Source organism: Dipodomys spectabilis, unplaced genomic scaffold (assembly GCF_019054845.1).
Source record: "Dipodomys spectabilis isolate Male_0828 unplaced genomic scaffold, ASM1905484v1 ptg000083l, whole genome shotgun sequence".
NCBI classification, from domain to species: domain Eukaryota; kingdom Metazoa; phylum Chordata; class Mammalia; order Rodentia; family Heteromyidae; genus Dipodomys; species Dipodomys spectabilis.
Genome location: NW_024870760.1, coordinates 864,141 through 889,276, shown reverse-complemented (window position 1 = coordinate 889,276; position 25,136 = coordinate 864,141). Strand labels below are relative to the sequence as shown.

The window sequence follows — 25,136 nt, the reverse complement described above, 5'->3', positions numbered from 1 at the left end:
GAGATGTAGCTTAAGTGGTAGAGTGACAGCCTGATCTAAAAAGCTATGGAAAAGTAGCCAGGCTGTGGGTTTAAGCCCCAGCACTGGTACACACACACACACACACACACACACACACACACACACACACACACACACACACACAAAAACCTCAATCTATTAGAATGGATAAATGAACACCAAAAAAATCTGTCCAGATTAAACAAAAGTCTCTCTTTAGTTATACTTTCCATAAAATGAAAACAGCAGGCTATAAAAGGTCATGATCCCACTGATAAGAAATTGTCCAAGCACAAAAAGGAACTGCTCGATTGTATTATCTAATGTTAATAGTGTAAATATCTAGGTAGATAATTTTACTTTCAATTGCATAGCTTTTGCATAATTGCTCTCAAAACAAAACTATAAAGCTTAGGACCCAGATTTCAGGATTCAGATTTCACCTTTATGCCTTATTAGTCTTGAACCAGCTGCATAATCTCTGTATGCCCTCATGACTTCATGTGTAAATAGATAGAGACTGTACCTCACCATGCTTTATTTTGTGTGTGGGGGGGGGCCAGTACTGAGGCTTGAACTCAGGGCATTGCATTCTTGCTTAGCTTTTTCACTAAAGGCTGGCATTCTACCACTTGAGCCATACCTCTAACTTCTCTCAAATTTGACTAGACTGGCTTTGAACCACAATCCCTCAGACTCAGCATTCTGAGGAGCTAGAATACAAGTGTGAGCCACAGTGCTTTTGAGAGGGCTAAATGCATGTGCAAACATGAGGCACTCAAACAGTGTACAGAACAGAAAGTAGCAGTTGGCAGTAGACACAGTAGTGCTACTAATGCCAAACCAGGTATTTGTAAAATTGACTGCTCAGCAAAAGCAATTGCTCATGGCCAAAAGTAAGAAAGGGAATGAAAAAGCCTTTCCATTTAGGTTTGCAAAATAATTGAGAAATAAACCAAAATATTTCGCAGATCAGCTATAAAGAACACGAAGTGAGAGCACAGCAAACATTCCCCTTAACTTGGTCACCTCATTTGGGGAGTCAATGGGTACAGGTGACTAGCAAGTTGAAGAGGAGCCCCAAGTGGTTACTTCACATGTACAAATCTCTCTCTCTCTCTCTCTCTCTCTCTCTCTCTCTCTCTCTCTCTCTCTCAACTTAGCAGCAAAAAGAGAAGATGTTCTAATGAGGTTAGAATTTATAGGCCAAAAGATTCATCCTATTTCTTAAAGACTCTTTAAAATGCCTTAACCTACAAAGGCTGGAACTTTAGTTTTAAAAAAAGGAGGGAGGTATATAAAAGAAAAATTGTATAGACTAACACTTGATTTAAAAAGATCAGATAATCCTTTTAGAGACAGAAAATAAACAATATCATGGCTGGGAATGTGGCTCAAGTGGTCTCTACCACTAGCTTTGAACAAAAGAAGCTCAGGGACAATGCTCAGGCTCTGAGGTCAAGCCCCAAAATTCACAAAAAATAAAGAAAGAAAATAAACAATATCAGTAAGTGAAATAAATAGTTGATTATCAGGTAAATCTGTGGAGAAAATGCAGCAGGAAGTAGAGTTGACTAGGGAGAGAAGTATTAACAATTTGAATAGGGTAGGTAGAAAAAGTGACATTTGAGTTTGAATTAGACCAGGGAGAGTTTAATCAATTATACTGCAGAATTATCAGCACCAACTAAGTAGTTGTTGTTTTGGTGTCTGTATTAAGGTTTGAACCAGGACTCCTGGTTCTCTCCCTTAGCATTTTTTTGGGGGGTCCAGTCGTGGGGCTGAACTCTGGGCCTGGGCGCTGTCCCTCAGCTCTTCAGCTCAAGGCTAGTGCTCTACCGCTTGAGCCACAGTGCCACTTCCGGCTTTTTTCTTTTTGCTTATGTGGTGGTGAGGAATCGAATCCAGGGCCTCTACCACTGAGCCACCTTCCCAGCCCTCCCTTAGCTTTTTCACTGGTGCTCTAGCATTTGGGCCACATCTTCACATATGGCTTTTAGCTGGTTAACTGGAGATAAGAGTCTCTCTGATTTGTCTGCCCAGCTGGCTGTGAACTTTGATTCTCAGATCTCTATGCTGGATTAAAAGCTCCAGTTAAGACAAGGTTTCAGTTATCTCTATTTCATTTATCCTAGACATCCCTTTTAGTATTGATAATATGCACAGTGGTTATGACACACATACCCTACTAGTAATATTTCTCCTGATTTAAATCTAAAGGCAAGCTGGGAACCAGTGGCTCACGTTTGTAATCCTAGCAACACAGAGGCTAATATCAAAGCCAGCCCAAGCAGGAAAGTCCAGGAGACTCTTATCTCCAGTAAAGCACCAGAAAACTGGAAGTGGTGCTATGGCTCAAGTGGTAAGGTGCTAGCCTTGAGCTGAAGAGCTGAGGGACAGCACCCAGGCCCAGAGTTCAAGCCCCACAACTGACATACATACATATATACATACATACATACATACATTAAAATTTAAAAAAAACTTAAAGGCATAAGCTTCTTGAATATGTAATCTTTATATAAACATTTCCAGGAAGAGAATCCAGATTTTCCTTGGGAAACATCCGCCAGTGGAACTTAGGTGATGCTGATACCCCCTGAAGTTCAGGAGTACCCAGTGACCCATAGGAAACTACTAAGAACCCTTGGCACTCAGATCCATGTCCTCTCTGGCAGAGGATGCTCCCCTACCAGGTTGCTAAGGTGACAGAGTATAGGTCTGAATGATTTATGGAGTCATTTTTGCCACCCCTGGGGAAAGGAGAAGGAGAGTTAACCTAAAGATGAAGCCAATGAAGTATAGATACAACTGTGCTAACTGGAAAGAAATGGGAATTTAAAAAAAAAAAGATTAGCACCTCTGGTGCTATTTCTGGGGGCCTTGGATTTAGTCTCACCATAAGACCTCACTTCAATTTTCACATAGCTGGAAGATACATTTCCTTTCTATTTCCATCATTCCAAGTCAGGCTCTGTCGTCTGCAACCAAGAGCCTTGGCAAATACAGAGAACCCTTCAGTAGCTAATCTCTACTTTTTTTCTGAGAAAGTAAGCAGCTGAGCTCAGTGGCTCAAGCCTGTAACCCCAGGTAATTGGGAGTGGAAATTGAGGGATTTCAAGGGCCAACCCAGGCAAAAAGACTCCATCTCATTAAATATCTGGGTCCCGTGGTGCAGGGCATTTCCCCCACAAGTGGGGAGTGGGAGACAGGAGGTCGGTTCTGGTACAAAGCAAGACCCTACCTCAAAAATAACCAAGATAAAAAGGAGCTGGAGGTACAGCTTAAGTAATAGAGTGCCTATCTACAAGTGCAAGGTGCTGTGTCAATTCCTAGTACTGTGTAAAAAAGGAAGAAAAAAAAAGTTAACAGTGCATACTCACCCGTTCCTGACCAGCAGTGTCCCAGATGAGGAATTTATGAAGTTCGTTTCCACAAGGCACAGTTTTGGTCATGAAAGATGCCCTGAAAAGAGAGTAAACACTTCTATATTACTAAGTACAAAGATTCATGGGTCAAATAAGTTAGCATTATGCCTCAACAGGACTCCAAGAGTTCTGCCCATAGACAACTAATAACAGGCAAAGATGGGTTGTTAAGAGTGCTTTCACCCAAAGAACATATTCTGCATTTTCTGTTACTCTAACTGAACATTTCAAAGTAAACCAAGCCAGGCACTGGTAGCTCATGCTGGTAATCTTTAACAACTCAGGAGGCTGAGATCTGAGAATGAGAGTGTGAAGCCAGGTGGGGCAGCAAAGTCCACGTGACTCATCTTTAATTAACCACCAAAAAGCTGAAAGTTGAGTTATGGCTTAAGTGATAGAGATGCATGCATGTACACACACACACACACACACACACACACACACACACACACACATACACAGAGCAAACAAACAAAATAGGTGCTCAGAAAACAGGTTAAATTGTTCAAAGAAAAAAAAAATCTCCCAGACCACAGGGGAATATTAAAAATCTATTATGCCAATTAAGAGTGTGAAGCAGCACTTGGCATTTTGGCATGTTATGACTTTGGCTTCCTGACTGAAAAGGAAGCAAAACTGGCTTACATATATACTGATGCCGATACGAATCCCACAGTAGCAATGACTAACAAAATATTACATCTAAATTCCAACTTTTAGGCAGAAATGTACAGATAAAGATCATAACATAAAAATTTGTTGTCTTGATCTAATTAAGATGTGTCATATATACAAACTGCTGTGTTAAATGGCAAAAAAATTCAATACATACTCTGAAAGTTAAATGAGGGAAGAGGTGGGCTGAGTGGGATGGGTAAGAATGTTGAAAGGGGTGAAGTTGATCAAGACACATCGTATTCATAAACTGCTTTATTGAATGGCAACTCCTTTGTACTCCTTAAAGATAATAAAATATTTTAAAAATTTGTTTTCTCTGCTAACAAGGAAAAATTTTAAACTGTCAGTATATCATGGAACACTTGCTATTCTGTTTTTTATTTCCTTCTTAATAAGCATTTTCTTTGTGCTTGTGAAAGCTGTAAAAATTCAATATAGGAAGTGTTTCATAGCCTTGATTTTTCTTCTGCTGGAGTTAGTTTCCCATTCACTAAGAAAACAGGACTGGCTAGGTACTAGTGGCTTATACCTATACTCCTAGCTATTCAGCAGGCTGAGATCTGAGGATCATGGTTCAAAGCCAGCCCAAATAAAAAAGACCATGAGATTCTCATCTTTAATTAACCACCAAAAAGCCAGAAGTGGAGCTGTGGCTCAAGTGGTAGAACATCAGCCTCAAGCAGAAAAAGCTAAGGAACAGTGTCCAGGTGCTCAGTTCAAACCTTAGTACTATCACTCTCTCTCTCTCTCTCTCTCTCTCTCTCACACACATACACACACACACACACACACACACACACACACACACACACACACACACACACACACACACACACACAACCAGAACTGGGTGTAGCTCATGTGGTGGAGCATCTGCCTATACGTACAAATCCCTATTTCAAAATCCCCAGTTTCATAAAGGGAAATAGAGTGGTAGCAGAAATATTTTCCTAGAATCTAGATAAAGAGGAAGGAAGGACATAACAAGGACCTTTGATACATATATTCTTGTATTAGTGACAGAGGAGCTGGGAATATGACTCAGTAGTAGAACATTTACCTAGCATGAGTGAGGTTCTTGGTTCAACCCCAGCTTTACAAAGAAAAGCAAAACAAAAAGATAAAGATAATTAGAAGAGCTGGGTGGCCGTGGCTCAAGCCTGTAATCCTAGCTACTCAAGAGGCTGAGATCTGAGGATCTCAGTTCAAAGCCAGCCAGGCAAGAAAGTGGTGAGGCTCTCATCTCCAATAAACCACCAGAAAACTGGAAGTGGCGCTGTGGCTCAAGTAGTAGAGCGCTAGCCTTGAGCTGAAGAGCTCAGGGACAGGGTGCAGGCCCAGAGTTCAAGTCCTACAACCAACAACAACAACAAAAAGATAATTAGAAGACTTTAATTTGGACTATATTCAAGATATCATTGATCAAGTTTATTGGGGGGGGGGGGGGGGCGTGTCCTGAGGCAAGACCAACCATATATTAACTAAAAGCAGGATCTAGCGATTCTTTGTTTTGGAGGGAATTTAGAAGTGAGCACTTCTCTCTCAGCTCTTTCCTTCTCAGCTCTCTCTTTCTCTCTCTTTCTCGCTCTCTTTCCCAGTGCTCTCTCTCTCTTTCCCAGCTCTCTCTTTCCCAGGCCTTTCCCAGCCACGTGGAGGGCCAACATGGCCTGGTGCCAGCCAGAACGATGAATAAACTACCCCTTACCTGAATACCACGTGCGTGGTGTTGTTCTTACTCAGCTACCTCTTTTTAAAAACCTAACATAAGAGGTGCGTGACTCGGATAAAGGGCTTAAAGTCAGGATAGGTGGGATTCCTCTCTGTTTCGTTTCCTCTTTTTTTCTGTTTGTTCTTCCCTTTTTGCTCTGAGGAATACCCATAGTTCTGACGGCCTTTTGTGACCCGGTCTGTCGGCTGCGGACACAGCGCATGGATACCATTGCTGGCCTTCACACCCACGTCCACACCACTTCTCTACTCTGGTGAGTGAAACTACTCTCTACGGTTCTCTGTTGCTCATTCTCTGTCCAGACGTGGTGCCATGCCAGAGAGCTCCTATGGCCTTTAGCTGAAAGGCCAGTCACCTCTGAAGCTGAGGACGCTTGGTTTTGGGGGCTTGACCATTTCTCTCTCTAGAGGGCTCTGGGGGAAGTCGGGACACCTCTTCTGTCTGGTTAGCTCTCCTTCACTCACCAGACTGACTCTCCTACACATCTAATGGGGTGCTGCGAGTCAATTTTTACACCATTCTCAGTTTTAGACAGTTTTTGCCTCTGCAATGGTACATGGGCAGAAGTCTGTTTACTTTTAGGCTCTCTTTGCTCTCTCTGCTAATCATTTCCAACTTTCTCTCCTTTTTTTCTACAACTTTTTGGCTTGTGCTCTGAAGAGTGTGACACTGGCTGGGTCCTGGGGACCCCCCTCTAGATTCCCTCCCAAAGGCTAGCCAATGTAGGCTTGATCTATCTGTTCAGGGTTTCTTAGCATTTTTTCAGAAATTCGCCATCTTGAGTTCGCCATCTTGGCCACATGGTGGGTTAAGGGTTTGGCCCCATCTGACCCTTAACCTTCCACCAAGCTTACTACTCCATCTATTCTAAGGTGCCTTGCTAACAAGTTGCTCTTTTCACAGGCCCTGGTAACGGAGGCCCAACCACCTCATGTGCTTTGTTAGCAAAGATGTCTAAAAATTGATGTCAAAATTTTAGGTTTTGAGTTTTGCCTTTTTTGTTTTGTGTTGTGTATTCTGGTACTGACTACATGACTCTAAAATATTGGGCATATCTGTGCTAATATTCTCACATCCAATGAGTTTTGTCATTTCAGAATATTTGTTGGCAATTCCTGATAAGAACAAGGTAAACTCTACTTATTCTACTTGATCTCCTTGTTGCTTTAATTGGAAATAATAAAGGGCTTTTGTGGCAAAGATTGCAGTTCAAAGCCAGTCCAGGCCGAAAAATCCCTAAGACTCCATCTCCCAACTAACCTGCAAAGAGCTAGGCTGGAAGCATGGCTCAAGACTCTTATCTCTAACCAGCAAACACTGCAAGTGGTACTGTAACTCAAAATGGTTCAGTTCTGGCCTTGAGCAGAAGTGCTCAGGGACAGTACCCAGGCCTTGAGTTGAATCCTCCTTGAATACCAACTGGGACAAGCCATCCAGCAATGAGCACCTAGACTCAGCCAGTCTGGGGAACAAGGGAACATGGAGAGGAGTAAGAGGAGATTATATCACATCAGCTACTTTGCGCCTGCTCTTTCAAAATTAACCAGCCAGGAGGTCAGTAAAAGAAGCCTGCTCATCGGATGTCCATACTTGTCTACCTATTAACTGGACAAGAATTTACAGTTACCTGACTTCTCCTCTACCTAGTCACCAGATGTCAGAAGTAGCTAGGGACATTTCTACCAATATTTTTCAGCCCCAAGTCCTTCCTCTTGCCATTTATTTGCTCTCTAGTATTTTTTTTCCAGCCCCTCAATGCCTCATGAGACTTCTCCAGATTTCATCTAAGGACAAACGTCACCAAGGGACAGCTGCAGCTTGCTGCCTTCTCTGGGAGGGGACCAAATTCCAGCCTTTTACCCCTATTGTCGATGCCCCTTGTCTGCAGGAAGTAGCCAGAGAGAATCTGTGCCCTATTTCATGATTATTAAAAGGCTGGAATGTAAGGTCGGCTTCTGCATGGTGAGAAGACTCCACCCTCCTCGCAGCAAAGTCTCCACCCAGTACCTGCATTACCTAGGCAACTGGCACACCTGGAAGTGTCACATCTGCATCCGTTGAGGTCTTATCTGAATTTGATGTGGCCACACCTTTCTCCACCCATACCCTAGATAAGGCCTAGCCCAGGCCCAGACGTTCTCTGTCAGCTCTTTCCTTTTCAGCTCTTTTGCAGCTCTCTTTCTCTTTCCCAGCTCTCTCTCTCTTCCCCAGCTCTCTTTCCCAGGCCTTTCCCAGCCACGTGGAGGGCCAACATGGCCTGGTGCCAGCCAGAACGATGCATAAATCTACCCCTTACCTGAAAAAAAAAATTAAAAAAGAAGTGAGCATAACTTTTTTTTTCTTGCTGCTGAACACTAGTGGCTCACACTTGTAATCCTAGCTGCTCAGGAGGCTGAGATCTCAGGATTGAGGTTTAAAGCTAGCTTAGGTAGAAAATAGCTCCAGCACATCCAACCCCCCAAAAAACAAGAAGTAGAGGTCTGGTTCAAGTGGTAGTGTGCCAGCTTTGAGCATAAAAGCTCAGGGACAACATCCAGGTCCCGAGTTCAAGCCCCAGTATCATCACACACACACACACACACACACACACACACACACACACACACACACACACACACACAATTTTCCCCCCAGTGCTGGAACAGAACCCAGGGCCCCTCAAGTGGAAATCAAATGTTCTGCCACTGAGCTACATCCCCAACTAACATGAGTTTTTTTGTTTTTTTTTTGATATATTTTTATTGTGAAAATACTGTACAGAGGGGTTACAATTACGTGGGTAAGATAATGAGCACATTTCTTATCAAGCATTGTAGCCTCCTGCTTTGTTTCCCCTTCCCATCCCTTTGTATCCTCCCCCCTCCCCCGCCCCCCCCATCCTCCCACACCAAAGTTGTAAAGTTCGTTTTTCGAAATAACGACTTGTACATCTCATTGTTGAAATGGGTCCTCCTGTATCCCTGTTTTAACAATTATTTGTTTTTTCGCTTCCCCTTCACATATACCAATATCATATATAGTAAAAGCAGGGGTTGTACCATGGGGGAGGGACATACAAGGCAACAAAGACATAATCTTATAAATATAACATAAGTTTTTTTGTTTTGTTTTTTTTGGGGGTTCCGGTCATGGGGCCTGAACTCTGGGCCTGGGCGCTGTCCCTCAGCTCTTCAGCTCAAGGCTAGCGCTCTACCTCTTGAGGCACAGCACCACTTCCGGCTTTTTTTCTTTTTGCTTATGTAGTGCTGGGGAATCGAACCCAGGGCCTCACGCATGCAAGGCAAGTGCTCTACCACTGAGCCACCTTCCCAGCCCCTAATATGAGTTTTTATAATCAGAAAATATAGACTTAATGTTGGGCTTGTCAAGAAGCTACATTTAAAAAAAAAAAGCAATCCATAAAAAAAGCATAGGAAGAGAAAGAGGTGCTGTGGCTCAAGTGGTAGAGTGCTAGCCTTGAGCTGAAGAGCTGAAGGACAGCGCTCTTGCCCAGAGTTCAAGCCCCACGACCGACTGAAAAAAAAAAAAAAAGGATAGGAAGAGACTACATTCTGTGGAATGTTAAAAATGATTTGATACATTGCTATTTTAGAAATGATTTATTTAGACCTTTACAAACATATGGAACATATTATGTTCAGTATATACTTTGGAATGTTGGTTATATGAATTTCAGAATATGGAATCCATGAATTTCAGAATATGGAATTCAAAAGGTAGTAAAAAAATAATTACTTCACTTCTCATTTTGTTTACTGATAGGAAGTAGTGAGGTTAAACTCAGAGACTTGCACTTGTTCGGCTGGTGTGATATTGGAGAGCTATGCCTTCAGCCCTGTTTTTCACTGCATAATTTTAGAATAGGGTCTCACTTCCTGCTGGGTTGTGCATCTGAGCCTTAAGCTGCCTATTTTAGGTTTCCCATCATTGCTGGGATCACAGATGCATGCTACTATATCAAGCTTCCCTCCATGAAGATGGAGTCTCTCCACGTTGGCCTAGAACCTTGTTCCTCACATTCTAAACCTCCCAAGTAGCTAGAATTACAAGTATGAGCCACAGGTGCCTAGTTTTCAGGGTTTTTTTTGGGCGGGGTGGCGGGATTTGGGGGGGCATGGGGGGGGTCAGTCAAGGGGCTTGAACTTGGGCCTGGGAGCTGTCCCTGAGCTCCTTTTGCTCAAGGCTAGTGCTCTACCACTTTGAACCACAGTGGTGGTTTTCTGGTGCTTAATTGGAAATAAGAGACTCACAAACTTTCCTGCTTGGGATAGCTCTGAACCACAATTCTCAGAACTCAGCCTCCTGAGTAGAGGATTACAAGCAAGAGCCCCCAGGACCTGATTTTATTTGTACTTTTATATTACCTAATTTTTTTCATAATGAGTATTTTAACTTTAAAAAACTAAAAAACTAGGGTATATATTTTGTTTTAGTTTTTAGTATATATTTTGTTTTAGTTTTTGGGTCCGATCGTGGGCCTGAACTCTGGGCCTGGGCGCTGTCCCTCAGCCTTTCACCTCAAGGCTAGCACTCTACTACTTGAGCCACAGTGCCAATTCCAGTTTTTTTTCTTTTCTGCTTACGTGGTGCTGAGGAATCGAACCCAGGGCCTCATGCATGCAAGGCAAGCGCTCTACCACTGAGCCACCTTCCCAGCCCCATATATTGTTTCGTATGTGTGACATCCGGGATTTGAACTCAGGGTCTAGTTACTGTCCCTGAGCTGTTTTTTGGTCAAGGCTAGAGCTCTTACCCTTGGTCCACTTTGGGCTTTTTGGTGGCTAATGGGAGATAAGAACCTTAAAGACATTTTCGCCTGACCTGGCTTTGAATCACATTCTCAGATCCCAGCCTCCTGAGTAGCTAGGATGACAGGCGTGAGCCACCAGTGCCTAGCTACAATTTGTATTTAATTTTTGTAGAGCAGTTCTAGAGTTTATAGAGAAACAGAGCAGAAAGTACAATGAGTTTCTATATAACATATATACATATATATACATAATCTGACATTTTAAACATATGTATACATTTATATATACATACATATATACTAACACATATATATAAAAATATAATTTCTTTATATTATTTATTAAATGCTATTTTAATATATAAATTAAACATACATCTGTTTATATGAATATATTTACATGTATAAATGTATAAAATATATAAAATATAGATATGTAAAATAGATGTATGAATATAAAATATGTAAAGAAAAAATATATATATATATCCTCCTAATACCACTAAATGCATTTACTAAGCCAAGTACTGTCAATTGTAGTCACCTCCAGAATGGCTACCAATGCCTTTCCCACCCTCCTCCCACCATGAGGAGGAGTATATTTCCCTACCTTTGAATGTAGGCTGACATTATGATGTACTTTGATCAAGAAATTATGACCCAAATGACACACCTACTATAGATATAATATGCTTAACATATACTTACCATTTGTATGTATTGACCACAATTTATGGTATGAGCAGTCCTTGCTATTTTAAGAAATCATTACAAAGGAATGCAGATTTGTTGTTTTTATTTGAATTCAGGACTGGAGATATATGTAGCTCAGGGGTGAAATGTTTGCCTAGTATGTGTGAGGGTCTGAGTTCAATCTCCAGCACAGCAAAAAGGAAAACAAAAAAGTTAAACAAAAAGTTTAGAAAGTAGAAGTTGAGAGTCTTTTGTCTTCCACAGTCACATATCATCATTACTGCCTTAGAGGTTTTGTTTTCATTATCAAGAAACACAAAGCAAAATATTAAAGAGGAGGCAAACATGGTGGCTCATGCCTATAATCTCAATACTTAGGAGGTGAATGGAGAGGAAAGCATTTTAAGACTCATCTGGGCAAAAAGTTCACAAAACCCCAACTCAACCAATAAAAAGCTGGGTGTGGTAGTGCGCACCAGTCATCCCAGCTCTGTAGGAGGCATCAACAGGAGGATTGAGGTCCAGGTCAGCTCAAAAAAATGAGAGATCCTATTTAAAAATAATGAGATAAGGTAAAAGGTCTCAAGGTATGGCTCAAGTAACTGGTGGTACACTTGTCTAGCAAGCATGAGGCCCTAAGTACAAAAAAGAAATCTGGAGAAAAGTGAAAAGAATATCTACAAAAAATCTTCCTGCTAGGTGCCAGCGACTCACATCTATAATCCTAGCCACTCTAGAAACTGAGATCCGAGTCTCAAGATTCAAAGCTAGTCTGGGCACCAAAAAGCTGGAAATGGAGCTGTAGCTCAAATAATATAGCTCTAGGCTTGAATGAAGAATCTAAGGAAGAGTGCACAGGCCCTGAGTTCTCAGTACTGCTATAAAAAGAAAAACAAATAAAAAATAACCATCTTTCTATCACACAAGTGTCTGTGTTGGGAAGCCATTCCTCCTGAGTGTTTCCCATTGTAGATATCTCTTTCCCCAGGCTCTTTAAAACAATATTTATATACTAAGCAGCTTGGGAAGAAAGGGACAGGCCAGGTAGACACACTACCAGTATAAAAGATTTAGAAATATACATATATAAAATATGAAATAAATGTTACTCTATTACTCAGCGTTCCTCTCTGTGTCTCCTGTAACTCAACTAATACTTTTAAGGTGTCATTTGTCTTAATGTCATCTTATGGGAAATCGAGGCTCAGGGAACCAACCTATAATGCTACCACTCTGGGAAGTAGAGTGATAACTTAAACCATTCATGGTCCATGACACAGCCTTTCATGAACATGTTTCTTTAATGAACCCAACATAATCAACCCACTGCTTGAAGCAGCTATGTAGTCTCTGCAGGAATTATCTCAACTTCCCACAATCGAAGCCATCCCTCCGCCCTCACTAATCTCACAGGTCCCCCAAATAAACACACTCACCCTTTCCCCTGCTCATAAAAAATATGGCATCTTCAAGTTAACATCTAAGAGAGTGAAGAGCCAGAATCCAAAAATGGCCCAGACAAAGAACACTTGGCCAAAGAACTCACAAGAAAGAGAGATGAGGCAGGAAAACACCTGTGCATCCCAGTGTCAAAGTCTCCAACCCACCCCATCCCACTCTCCAAGTACTGTATATATATGATGACATTAGATTCACCCAGAAATGAGAAATGAATCCTCTCCACAAACCACCCAGACTGTCCTGGTATAGCAATATAGTGTTGCCAGGGTAAGGACCAGGCAAGGTTCTGTACATTGTTTTTAATCTGGAAATAAAGCCGTGTTTATTTGCAAAATCATGCTCTTGAAGGTCAAGGAGATGACCCTGGCTTATAGCAGAAGGGGGGCTAGCTGAGAAATCCCCGTTTTCCTGGTAGTCTCCAGTTGAAAGTGATTGTCACTGGCAGGAAGGGAAACTGGATGCCAACAGGACCACCTCCCTATACACTCACGAAGAAAGCAGTGAGGAGGGGGAACACACAGGAACTTACCCAATGGTGGGGCTAATATTGTGGTCAAAGTGGTCCTGGACAAAGCGGCACACGATGCTTGACTTCCCAACCCCTGTGTCCTAGAAGAGAAAGAAGATAGCCATGAAGACCAAGGACATAGGAGCATGACACAAAAGGACACAGAGGCCATTTCTGGTTGATGACACTTCCAGAGCAGAAAGGAGGATATCTGCTTTAATTTCCCACCAGTATTGTCTATTAATGTAAACATACTGCTTTCATAGAAATAAAAGAAGTATAGGAAATGTTTTTAAAACACATTCCACACATATACAATTAGCCTAGAACAAGCTTGCTTACAATATGTATCTCCAGAACATGAGCATTGGAGAAGTGTCTAGAGAAGGCCTAAGCAACAAACAGAAAGAAAACTGATCTGTGTGTATGTGTGTGTGTGTGTGTCTAGCACATGTTACTAAGACAAACTCAGGGACAGGAAACTGTTCCTTAGCTTTTTCTCTCAGTGCTAGTACTCTACCACTTGAATCAAATTCCCTCCTCTCCTTCCCTCCCTGCCTCCCCCCGCCTCCCCCTCCCTGCCTAAGAAGGCAGTTCATTGAAGATAGAGTATCACAGATTTTTCTGCCAGTGCTGGCTTCAAACTGCAATCCTGAGACCTCAGCTTCCTGAGCGGCTCAGATTACAAGTGTGAGCCACCAGCAACTGGAAGGTTTGGTGATTTTGTTTTGTTTTGTTTTGTTTTGGTGTGTTTTTTGTTTGTTTATCAGTCCCTGCTTATAAAGAAAAAAGTGTAAGAAATGTAGCAATTGGGATCCATAGGTCTTACAGGTGTTTCTTGTAATCCTAGCTACTCAGGCAGGAGACAAGGATCTGAGGACCAGAATTTGAAGCCAGGCTGAGTGGGAAAGTCCTTGAGATCCTTTTTTCCAATTAACCACCAAAAAACTAAGGTAGGCTCAAGTGCTAGCGCAACAAGCCTTGAGTAAGAAGGCTAAGGGTTCACACTCAGCCTGAGTGTGGACCTTCTAGCTTCTAGCTCCTTCCCTATTAAACAATTCTTTTTTTTTTTTTTTTTTTTGGGTCCGGTCGTGGGGCCTGAACTCTGGGCCTGGGCGCTGTCCCTCAGCTCTTCAGCTCAAGACTAGCGCTCTACCACTTGAGCCACAGCGCCACTTCCGGCTTTTTTCTTTTTGCTTATGTGGTGCTGAGGAATCGAACCCAGGGCCTCAGGCATGCAAGGCAAGCGCTCTACCACTGAGCCATCTTCCCAGCCCTATTAAACAATTCTTAATAACTAATTAGGACTGGCTCCCAATAAATAGTGGAAATATACATGTCTCAGCCGATCTCCATTCACTTCCTAAGCCCTTGCTAAGTAGTAGTTTAAGAAATAAAAGGAAAAAGAGACAAGATCAAAGACAGGCAAAGAGACAGACCCAGACAAGTGGTATCAGCCAAGACAGGGAGACAGATGCCTGAGGAAGAAGATTCTGAAACCTGGCAGCAGGAAGGGCACCAGAAGGGTAGCAGTCAGTTTATGCCAGAGAATCCATTTAGACTTGGAAGATATGGCTGAAAACAGAATCCACAGAAAAGCCACAGGAAAGCATACCCAAGAGCCTCCAATGATGGGGCGGAAGCAGTCTGCATTCCAGGAAGACAAGAGTGGGGCGGGGGCTATCCTTTAGGAAGCACAGTCAAGGAGGGAGCCCAGTATCATTCCCCTGAGCTATACAAATCCAGGCAGAAGCTGGATGAGTTCTGCACTGGGTGATAGGGAAAAAGCCCACAAATCCCAAAGATCTCTCTGTTTCCCTCTCTGTCTCTCTCAGTCACTTTTTGTGCCGGTAGTAGGGCTTGAACTCAGGGCCTAGATGCTTTCTCTTAGCCTTTTCACTCAAGGCTGACACTCTACCACTTTAACAGTAGTCTTTTAACTAAACAGCATGTGTGCTTCAATCCACAAGACCTATTGAAACACAGCTTTCAGTTTGCTTTTTTTTTTTTTGGCAGTACTGGACTTTAGACTGAATCCCATGCCTGTTAGCCAGATGCTCTACCATTTTAGCCATGCCCCAGCCCTGTTTTCTTTAGGCTTTTTGTTTGTTTGTTTGTTTTTAAGGTAAGATCTCTATTTTTTTTGCCCTGGCCAAATTGGACCACAATCCTACCTAACTCTCTTTTCACCTATTCTCATAGCTGGGATTACAGATGTGTATCAACATACCTTGTTAGTTGAGACAAAGGTCTTGTTAACTTTTTTTTTTTGGATCTGGTCGTGGGGCCTGAACTCTGGGCCTGGGTGCTGTCCCTCAGCTCTTCAGGCTCAAGGCTAACGCTCTACCACTTGAGCCACAACACCACTTCCGGCTTTTTTCTTTTTGCTTATGTGGTGCTGAGGAATCGAACTCAGGGCCTCATGCATGCAAGGCAAGCACTCTACCACTGAGACACCTTCCCAGCCCTCTTGTTAACTTTTTGTTCCAGCTAAGTCTCAAACCTCATTCCACAGAGCTCTGCCTCCTAAATAGCTGGAATTACAAATCTGCATTACCACACTAGGCCCTGAATTTTCATTATAAAAAAAAAAACAGACACTGATGCTCCCTCCAAAAACATAGCAAGGTTAGAATAAAAGCAATGTCTTTGAAATTAAAATTATGATGGCAGAAATTTAAATTGCAAAGGAGGAATTAGAAGATGAAAATCAGAAAACTGGCAGAATGTAACACTAAAGTACAGTACAATTAAGAATTACTCATCTGAAGATACAGCAAAAGCAGAAGACCAACATTCAAAGACACTGTCAACACAGATTTCAGTGTCCTTATCTGTTAGGACCATGGACACAACTGTAGTTGAGCCTGGAATGTCCCCCAGGATTTCATGTGTGAAAGACTTGGTCCCAGTGCAGCAGCATTCAGGGGTTTTGCCCAAGGAGACTGATTATATCTGGAAGGCTCTGATTTTGGATCGCAGCTGAATTGGGCTATTGAGAGGTGGTAGGAATTTGAAGAGGCAGGGACTACTTGCATGAAGTAAGTCACTGGGAATGTGAACTTGAAAGATGTAGTTTGTCCCTAGCTCCTTCCTGGTTCCCCATTCTTCGCTTTGTATCTGCTATGGGGAAGCAGCTCTGCTTCACTGCACACTGCATACTCACTGCCATGATGTTCTACCTCACCACGCACCTGGAAACAGAGGGACCAACCACAGCCAGAAATCTCTAAAACCATGAGTCAAAATAAACCTTTAATCCTTTTAAGTTGATCATCTCTGGCATTTTGTTGTGGCTACAGAAAGCTAACTAACACAGAAACTTTCTGAGATTTATAAGAAAAAGACAAGTACAACTCATTTAGCAAGCAAGGGAAGAACAGCAAGTCCATTCTCATGAATTAAAGGTATAAATTTAAAAGCAGAGGATGGGGGATGGGAGGTGGGGGGATAGGGGGTGGGGGAAGTGTAGTCGTGGAGGTGGGAGGGCAGGGATGGTAGGGGAAAAACAAAGGAGGAGGCAACAATGCTTGATAAGAAATGTACTCATTACCTTGCTCATGTAACTGTAACCCCTCTGCATGGTATTTTCACAATAAAAAAACTTATTAAAAAAAATTTAAAGCCGAAAGATCAAGGAGAAAATGTTAAAAACTCAAAAGAAATGTGTTTTTCTTCAGACACTGAAATTAGAAATGAGACCTGAAGTGCAACTGGCAATCTGAATTACTTGGATCCTTTCTTACTTCTGTGTTTGGGAGACAATATCTGGAAATCTGAGGCAAGAGGGACCCCCATAGGGGTGGGGCCTTCTGGGGTAGACTATCTGTGGATGGTCACAGCCAAGACCCCAAACACACAGACACAGACACACAGACACAGACTCTCTCTCTCTCTCTCTCTCTTTCTCTCTCTCTCTCCAAGGCTGATTCTCTGGACAAACTGATGTTTAGAGAGGTTTTTTTTTTGTTTTTGTTTTTGTTTTTTTTTCTTAAGTGACAACAGCAAAAAGATATCAGTGCAGAAGATTCCAATCAACTCCAGCAGCTCTGGTCTATAGCTTCCTGTAGATTCTGGCCCAGATGCCCTTCCCTCCTCCAAACCAACACAGTTTAGACTTTGCTCTTAAGTCACAGTCTTGTGGATGGGCACACCCTTGCCTTCCTTCATCCATGCCAACCCCAGGGAAATAAATAAAAACTGGACAGCTGTGACTCCTTTCCCTGCCCCTGCAGACAAGGACAACCCCCCTGGCTGCCAGCACTCTTCCAGGAAGCCAACTGTTTCCTCCAGATGGCTACACTTCAGAGTGGGGACCTAGCCCTTCTGCTGACCACTCAATTCCTATTTTTCTCCATTGTAGTTTAGGAATTCTTTCTCAGGGCTTTTACAACCACCATTCATATACTCATTCATTCTTTTTCCCCCTTTGCTTTTTCTCTCAGGGCTAGTGCTCAACCACTTGAGCCACAGCTCCAGTTCTGTCTCAGGGACTTTCCTGCTAGGGCTGTCTTCAAATCTGAATCCTTAGATCTCAGTCTCCTGAGTAGCTAGGATTAGAGGTGTGAATCACCACCATTTTCATTCACCAAATAAGCATTCACTACGCCCTGCCTTCTCCAGATCAAAGTTTACTAGATTCAACCTTCCATGGCCTGCTAGAATCCTGCAGCAGTGGTGGGTGGGTGGCAGCTGGTGGCGGCAGGGCAAAAGGGGCAGGGGTTGAGTTGCACTCTTCTGAAACAAACTGAGGCACTCAATTCCTCAACCGCCAAGCTTGGTTCCTGCTTTGCCCTCCTTTCTCTATCCTCCCTCCTCCAAAAAACTCTCACAGGACTCACAGTGGTGCTGTGGCTACTGATGCCCGGGTTTTGACGGATGCCACACCTTCTCAGCTGAGATGCTGCTCTGGGATGGCATCAGCCTGCAGTCCATTGACCCAACTCTGTTCCAAACAACTCACCCATCACCCTCAAAATACTCTTTCTGATAACAATTTAAAAAACCATCTTTATTCCTTGGCAGCTACAACTCACACTAAAAAACAGCTTTTCTGAGTAGATGGATCAGCAAGCTTGTTTAAATGTAACTGCGATAATTGATTTATTAGTAAAATATACTTGACCTTTTTTTTTTTCTGTGTTGACATTAGGGCTTGACCTCAGGGTCTCATGATCTTATCTAGTTTGTTGTTCAGGACTAGCACTCTACCTTTGCGCCACACCCCACTTCTGACTTTTTTGGTGGTTAACTGGAGATAAAAGTCTCACAGATTTTCCTACATGGGCTGGCTTTGAACTATGATTCTAAGATCTCAGCCTCCTGAGTAGCTAGGATTACATGAGTAAGCCATAACCACCTGGCAACATTCTTTTTTAATTTTAATTTTTCAACTGTTTAACTCTGAACACTTCTCTCTCTCTCTTAGACATTTTGTAGGAAAAATCTAACACGAAAAAAGGATAGAGGGAAATTTGGTTTTTCTCAGAAAGGGAAATAGTTTATAAAGAACAGTGCCAAATGATATCTCTGGCAGGTGACTGTGACAGGAGAGAATCTTGCTGTTTTCTCTGGGGCCTGAGGCCTCCTTCCTCTGGGGCAGCTGCTGTTTATCAGATGGCCACAAGGGGCAGACCTGTCCACACTTAGCTGTAGAACCAGGTCAACCCCCCCATACTGATTTTCTTTTCCTGCCTGAGCCTCACTGGAGCTGTGATTTACAGAAGCAATTACGGTCGGTTTCTCTCTCTCTCTCTCTCTCTTTCTCTCTCTCTCTCTCTCTCACACACACACACACACACACACGTGCACACACAGACCTCCTTCCCTCCCTATACACAATGAAGAAAAGGCACAGCAAGTCAGGATTATCACACATGAAAACACAAACGTTGAAAACAGAAAAAGAACACAGATGCCTGGGTAAAGGAAGTCCACTAGAAAAAAAGACAGACTGAGAAGAGAGGCTTCCCACCAGATTTAAGAGCCATTTTATCTTTAGTGGACTAGTCTATGTATTTTTCCACTTATATTCTGAGAAAATCATAGCCTGTCTTGTTCAATCTTCAAGTTTTACAGAAGAGGAAGCTGCGTGACTTCCTCAAGGTCACAGCTGGTTGGAAGAATCAGAATCAGAACCAAAGATTTGGAATCCTTGTCAAATCCTCTTAAGGTTTTTAACCAGAATAAATCAACCTTCCAGTCCAGTGCAAATATCGTTTAAAAGAAAACAACGGCTGGACAGGCATTGGTAGCTCAAGCCTGTAATCTTATCTCCTCAGGGAAGTGGCACTGTGGCTCAAAGTGGTAGAGAGCTAGTCTTGACCAAAAAGAGCTCAGGGACAGGGCTCAGGTCCCGAGTTTAAGCCCCACCATCGAAAAAATAAATAAATAAAATAAATAATTTCTACTCAGGAAGCTGAGATCTGAGGCTCAGGGTTTGAAACTAGTCTGGCAGAAAAGTCCATGAGACTCTTACTTCCAATTAAGCAGCAAAAAATCAGGGGTTCAAATGGTAGAGCATCAGCCTTGAACAAAAAAGACATGTCAGAGCATCAGGCCTTGAGTTCAAATCCCAATACCTTCATGAAAAGAAGGGCCAGTTCCTGGGACTGGCCTGAGACTCCTGAAACCCAAGGAGTATTTTTCATACTGCTCTCTGGTTGCACCTTGTATGGCTCACATTACTCAAGAGTCTCATTCTATGAAGCTCCAGCTGTGTTTACTTGCCAGTAATAAATGGGAGACTGCTGAGTGGCAACCAGAGAAAACAAGTTTTGATTCTACCCAGCAGGAGTGAAATTCTACCTAGGTTGTCAAGGTGTTGCTATGCTCTTTTGTATGATTCATATCCCCGTGTGCTGCAGCCAAGCAACTGTGTCCATCTACCTATTAGAATGGACCTATATTATATTCCTCTCCTCTATGACCACAACCTCTGCAACTTGAATTGTCACATTCATTCACCACATGTTGGCCCATGATTATGAAGTGAGGAATCACAGATTTAGCTGCTGATAGGACCTTTGTTTCCTACACCTTAAGGAGAACGGTAGCTCAGAGGCAAATATATCACCACTCATAGCAAATATCATGAATCGACTATGCCTATGCTCTCATATTGAACCTGAATGCTCAGGTTCAACCTTAATGTCTGTTCAGTCCAGTCTGCAGGGAGTCACTAGGGCTTGAGTAAGGGGGTCCTGTGAAGAGACTGCTACTTGCTCTAGCCTCACTAACATTCTACACACTCCTTTTCACTTCTCCACTATAAACACAAGAAGCACTGCTCTAAGGTATTTAAAAAAATAATATAATATTGTTGATGATATAAATCAACATGCCTTTTATGGGAAGGAAATCACAGGTTATAACAAGATCCATTGCCTTGAAAATTCCATTCCTAATAATATAGTTAAAAATTTTAAATACAGGGGCTGGGAAGGTGGCTCAGTGGTAGAGTGCCTGCCTTGCATGCATGAGGCCCTCGGTTTGATTCCTCAGCACCACATAAGCAGAAAAATCCGGAAGTGGGGCTGAGGCTCAGGTGGTAGAGTGCTGGTCTACAGCTGAAGAGCTGAGGGACAGCGCCCAGGCCCATAGTTCAGGCCCCACGACCGACAAAAAAAAAAAAAAAAATTAAACTACAGGTATAAAGTCCATTGCAATACAACTTATAAAAATGAGAAATGGACTGGGCACTAGTAGCTCATGCCTATAAACCTAGCTACTCAGGAGGCTGAGATCTGAGGATCATGGTTCAAAGCCAGCCTGGGCAGGAAAGTCTGAAAGATACTTTTCTCTACTCAATCAGTAAAGAGCTAGAAGTGGAGGTGTAGCTCAAGTGGCAAAACACTAGCCTTGAGAAGAATAGCTAAGAGACTGTTCCGGCGGGGATCTGAGTTCAAGCTGCAGTGTGAAAAAGAAAGAAAGAAGGAATGAAAGAAAGAAAGGAAGGAAGGAAGGAAGGGAGGGAGGGAGGGAAAGAGAGAAAGAGAGAAAGAAAGAAAGAGAAAGAGAAAGAAGGAAAGAGAGAAAGAGAAAGAAAGAAAGAAAAAGAAGAAAGGAAGGAAGGAAGGAAGGAAAGAAGGAAGGAAAGAAAAGAAAAGTAAGAAAAGAAGGAAAGAAAAGAAAAGAAAGAAGGAAAGGAAGAAGGTAGGAAGGAAAGTATTTCATGTAATTTACTGTGTACTGTACTGAAAGTGTAAAACAGAATGATCAATCACATGGTTACTCCTTCATACCACCGCAAAATCCTATCAACCATTAGAAGTTAAGACACCACCTACATACCACAGAAATGGGCTCAAATATTACTACTCATTTGGAACACCCAGTATTACAGGTCTCTGGTCTCAGAATTATATAGCAATGATTTCGGCATTTATTTGTTTTATTCAATCATTTACTTGGTTAAATGTTTAGTCTTTTGCTACATACATCTAGAAAACCTTAATGTGTTAAGGCAGAATCATTTTTTTCTGCCAAGTGTCATTTGTATATTTATTCAAAATTATAAACTTAAAACGTATCCTGCTATATTTGGCCAAACATTTAATTAATTTACCCCTAATGTGATGGCTGGAACTGCTTCTCTTTGGTGAGCTGGCATTGCATTGGTGATATTGCTACTTGTAACTGCTTTTTCCATGTTTATTTCAGTCTGAAATGTAGCCAACTCTGTTTTAAAAAGAAATTTAAATGCATTAAGTAGCTCCCAAAATAGCATATTTCAATGCATGGCTCCTCAAAGAGAAAAAATTGCCATTGCTTATATGACATTTATAGTAGAGCTCAATCAGTGGGAGGTTTCAGCTCATCTTCTCTTCAACACCTGAATGATTTCCTGTTGTAGGTTATCAGGCACATCAGCTAGCACCACATTGAATGGTGTAGCAAAGATGTTCAATTCCATTTGTTTACTTTTCACATCCTTGAATCTTTCATTAAAAGCCTCACCTATGGTTTTGCACATTCGCAACATATTCAAATATCATGGAACGTTTTCATCCTTCCAGAGTGGGGAAATGTATGATTATTCCTATCAACTGCACTTTCCACAGCCTTCATTTAGCTTCAAATGAAAGCAGGGTGCTGAAAAACTGGCTGGGGCCCTGTAGTTAGACATTCAGCTTTGAGAGGTAATTGGTAATGTCCACCATAAATGTCAGATCACTTGCCCACCACCACTAAGTTCCCTGACAAGTTGTCCTTTTATCACCACAAATGGTTTGAGTTTATCCCACAATTCATAAAATCTAATGAGCATGCTCTTATGATTCAGCCACCACACTTCACAGTGATAAGAGCCTCATACTCAGAGGCAAGATCATTCAGTAACTCTTTAAACTGTTTTAAAATCTCTGCTTTTGACAAAACGTACACTGCAGACATCATTTTCTTGTTCAAAGGTGTTACACCACAGAAATCTTTCCTAGCATATTCCATATCTTAGATAATGTTTGTATACATTCTTTTTTGTTTGTTTGCTTTTGTCAGTCTTGGGGCTTGAACTCTGGGCCTGGGCGCTATCCCTGAGCTCTTCAGTTCAAGGTGAGCTCTCTACCACTTGAGCCACAGCGCCACTTCCGGTTTTCTGAGTAGTTTATTGGAAATAAGAGTCTCACAGACTTTCCTGCCTGGGCTGGCTTTGAACCCTGATCCTCAGATCTCAGCCTCCTGAGTAGGTAGGAGTATAGGCATGAACCACTGGCACCCAGATTGTATATATTCTTGGTAAATACTATTAGCCCTTTTGGCCAGTGAACTATGGCTAGAGCTCATTAAGTTACTTAACTTTTTAAATGTTAGCTCAACTTTTTCCACTGGTAAAACAAGTCCCTCAAACAAGTACTCAGTTCTTGTTTTAATGTGTGCCATGCATGGCTTCCAGTGATAGTCATGTTAGCAATTCCTCTCATGCTTTATCAAACTCTGCAGTTAGCTCATGAACAAAAATGTCTTGTCAAGACAGTGAAAAACTGGAAATCTGCACCAGAGGACCTTCGATGGTTTTTTCAATATTTTCTGTGAATCAGTAATCTTATCTGAGACAACTAGATAGCAGCCAACATGAACTTTTTCACAAACTATTTCTCTATATGGAAAGTAACTCACTCAATACGTAACTCATCTTATGTTGTCTCTATCACAACAGGCCTATTGAGGCGACTTGTTAAGATTCCAAATTCCACAGAAGAGCATTGATTTTTATCCAGATGCATTTGACTTCCCAATTCCTTGTGTTCAGTGTGTTGTGAGCTGAGCTGACACTCCAATTTAGCTTTTTTCATTCCTTCTAATGCATCACCACAAACCAAGTGCACAGGTTTGCCTTTGACTCCAACAATAAAAATAAATAATTTGTCCATAATAATTTGTCCTCTTGAAAAGGCTGACACTTTGCATCAATTTTTTTTCTTTTCTTTGTAGTTGCCATTTGTGGAATATAACATCACTTAAGTTTTAATAACTAACCTGTGTGTGTGTGTGTGTGTGTGTGCGCGCGCGTGTGTCACCAGCAGTATGATTATTTTGCTCTGACTATTGTTCTAATCCTGCATCTTGGACTTAAAATATATTCAATGTTGATATCACTGACTATCGGTATCTTTTTCTGTGTACTGTAATTTCCTTCATCTTTATCTGAAATCCAGTTTTTGCAAGGACTGTAGATTAGGGATGTGCAGATAAAGATTGGATTGGTTATCATCTGGGTTGCAGAGAAGTAAAAAACATCATCATCATTCCAAGTTTCCTACAGAACAGTCTCAGAGAGCTCAATCCTGCTGTAGTTTTTATAGATTGCAAAGAAACCCTGTAGAAATGCAGTACAAATGACACACTAACCCATTAAGCAATCATTATGCACTTTTTTTTTTAAGCTTCAGCTACAGGGGAAGATATACAGCTCATCCTCTGCAGTGTGTTGGTTACAATGAAACCAAGTACTCAATCCCATAAAATCTACAAAAGACCAAGTTCCCTAAATAGATGTATTCTATCCAAGGTATGGACCAAAAACTCAAGGTCAAAATATTGACCTTCACTCTGGAAAATGACCAAAAGACTCCTTAGAGAAACACAAACCTTAGATCTCAACCTCCTGAGTAGCTATGATTAAAAGCATGAGCCACTGGCATCCAACTTCTTGCCAGAGTTTTAAATAATGCTTTTTATTTCTTTTTTTTTTTTTTTTTTTGGGGGGGGGGTCCGGTCGTGGGGCCTGAATTCTGGGCCTGGGCGCTGCTCCTCAGCTCTTCACCTCAAGGCTAGCGCTCTACCACTTGAGCCACAGCACCACTTCCGGCTTTTTTTCTTTTTGCTTATGTGGTGCTAAGGAATCGAACCCAAGGCCTCATGCATTCAAAGCAAGCACTCTACCACTGAGCCACCTTCCCAGCCCCTGCTTTTTATTTCTTTGAATACATTAAACATTTATATTATAAAGTCCATGTTTGATAACTCCGTTACTTAGGTACTTGGTAGATTTATTCTTATTTGCCTGTTGAAAAGTTTTAGTGTGTGTGTGTGTGTGTGTGTGTGTGTGTGCACATGTGTGTGAGTGTGCACATGTGTGTGCACGTGCCTCAGTACAGGGGCTTGAAGTCAGAACTTCACACTCTTAGAAAGCTTTTTTTCTCAAGGTTGTCTCATTACCACTTGAGCCGCACCTCCATTTCTGGCTCTGGTGTTTAGATAAGTCTCTGGGATTTTTGACTGCTCAGGATAGCTTTAAATCAGGATCCTCTGGCTCAGCCTCCCAAGTAGCTAGGGTTACAGGTGTGAGCTACAGGCTCCAAGATGTTGAAAGATTTTTGTGAGAACTTTTCTGGTCTTATGGAAACTCTGGTTATGGAAACTCTGGTTATGATTGTGTCTAATTAAGCT

At 42.0% G+C, this 25,136-nt stretch overlaps 1 protein-coding gene across 1 annotated transcript in view; it reads right to left on the bottom strand.

The window, feature by feature from the left end:
* Rab31 (RAB31, member RAS oncogene family) overlaps nt 1-25,136 on the bottom strand; it is a 143,100-nt gene that overhangs the window by 64,919 nt on the left and 53,045 nt on the right. The window contains exons 2-3 of the mRNA XM_042683684.1: nt 13,269-13,348; nt 3,384-3,465 (exon numbers count right to left, since the gene is read on the bottom strand). Coding sequence (XP_042539618.1) covers nt 3,384-3,465; nt 13,269-13,348 — 162 coding nt within the window. The remainder of the gene's footprint in view (nt 1-3,383; nt 3,466-13,268; nt 13,349-25,136) is intronic.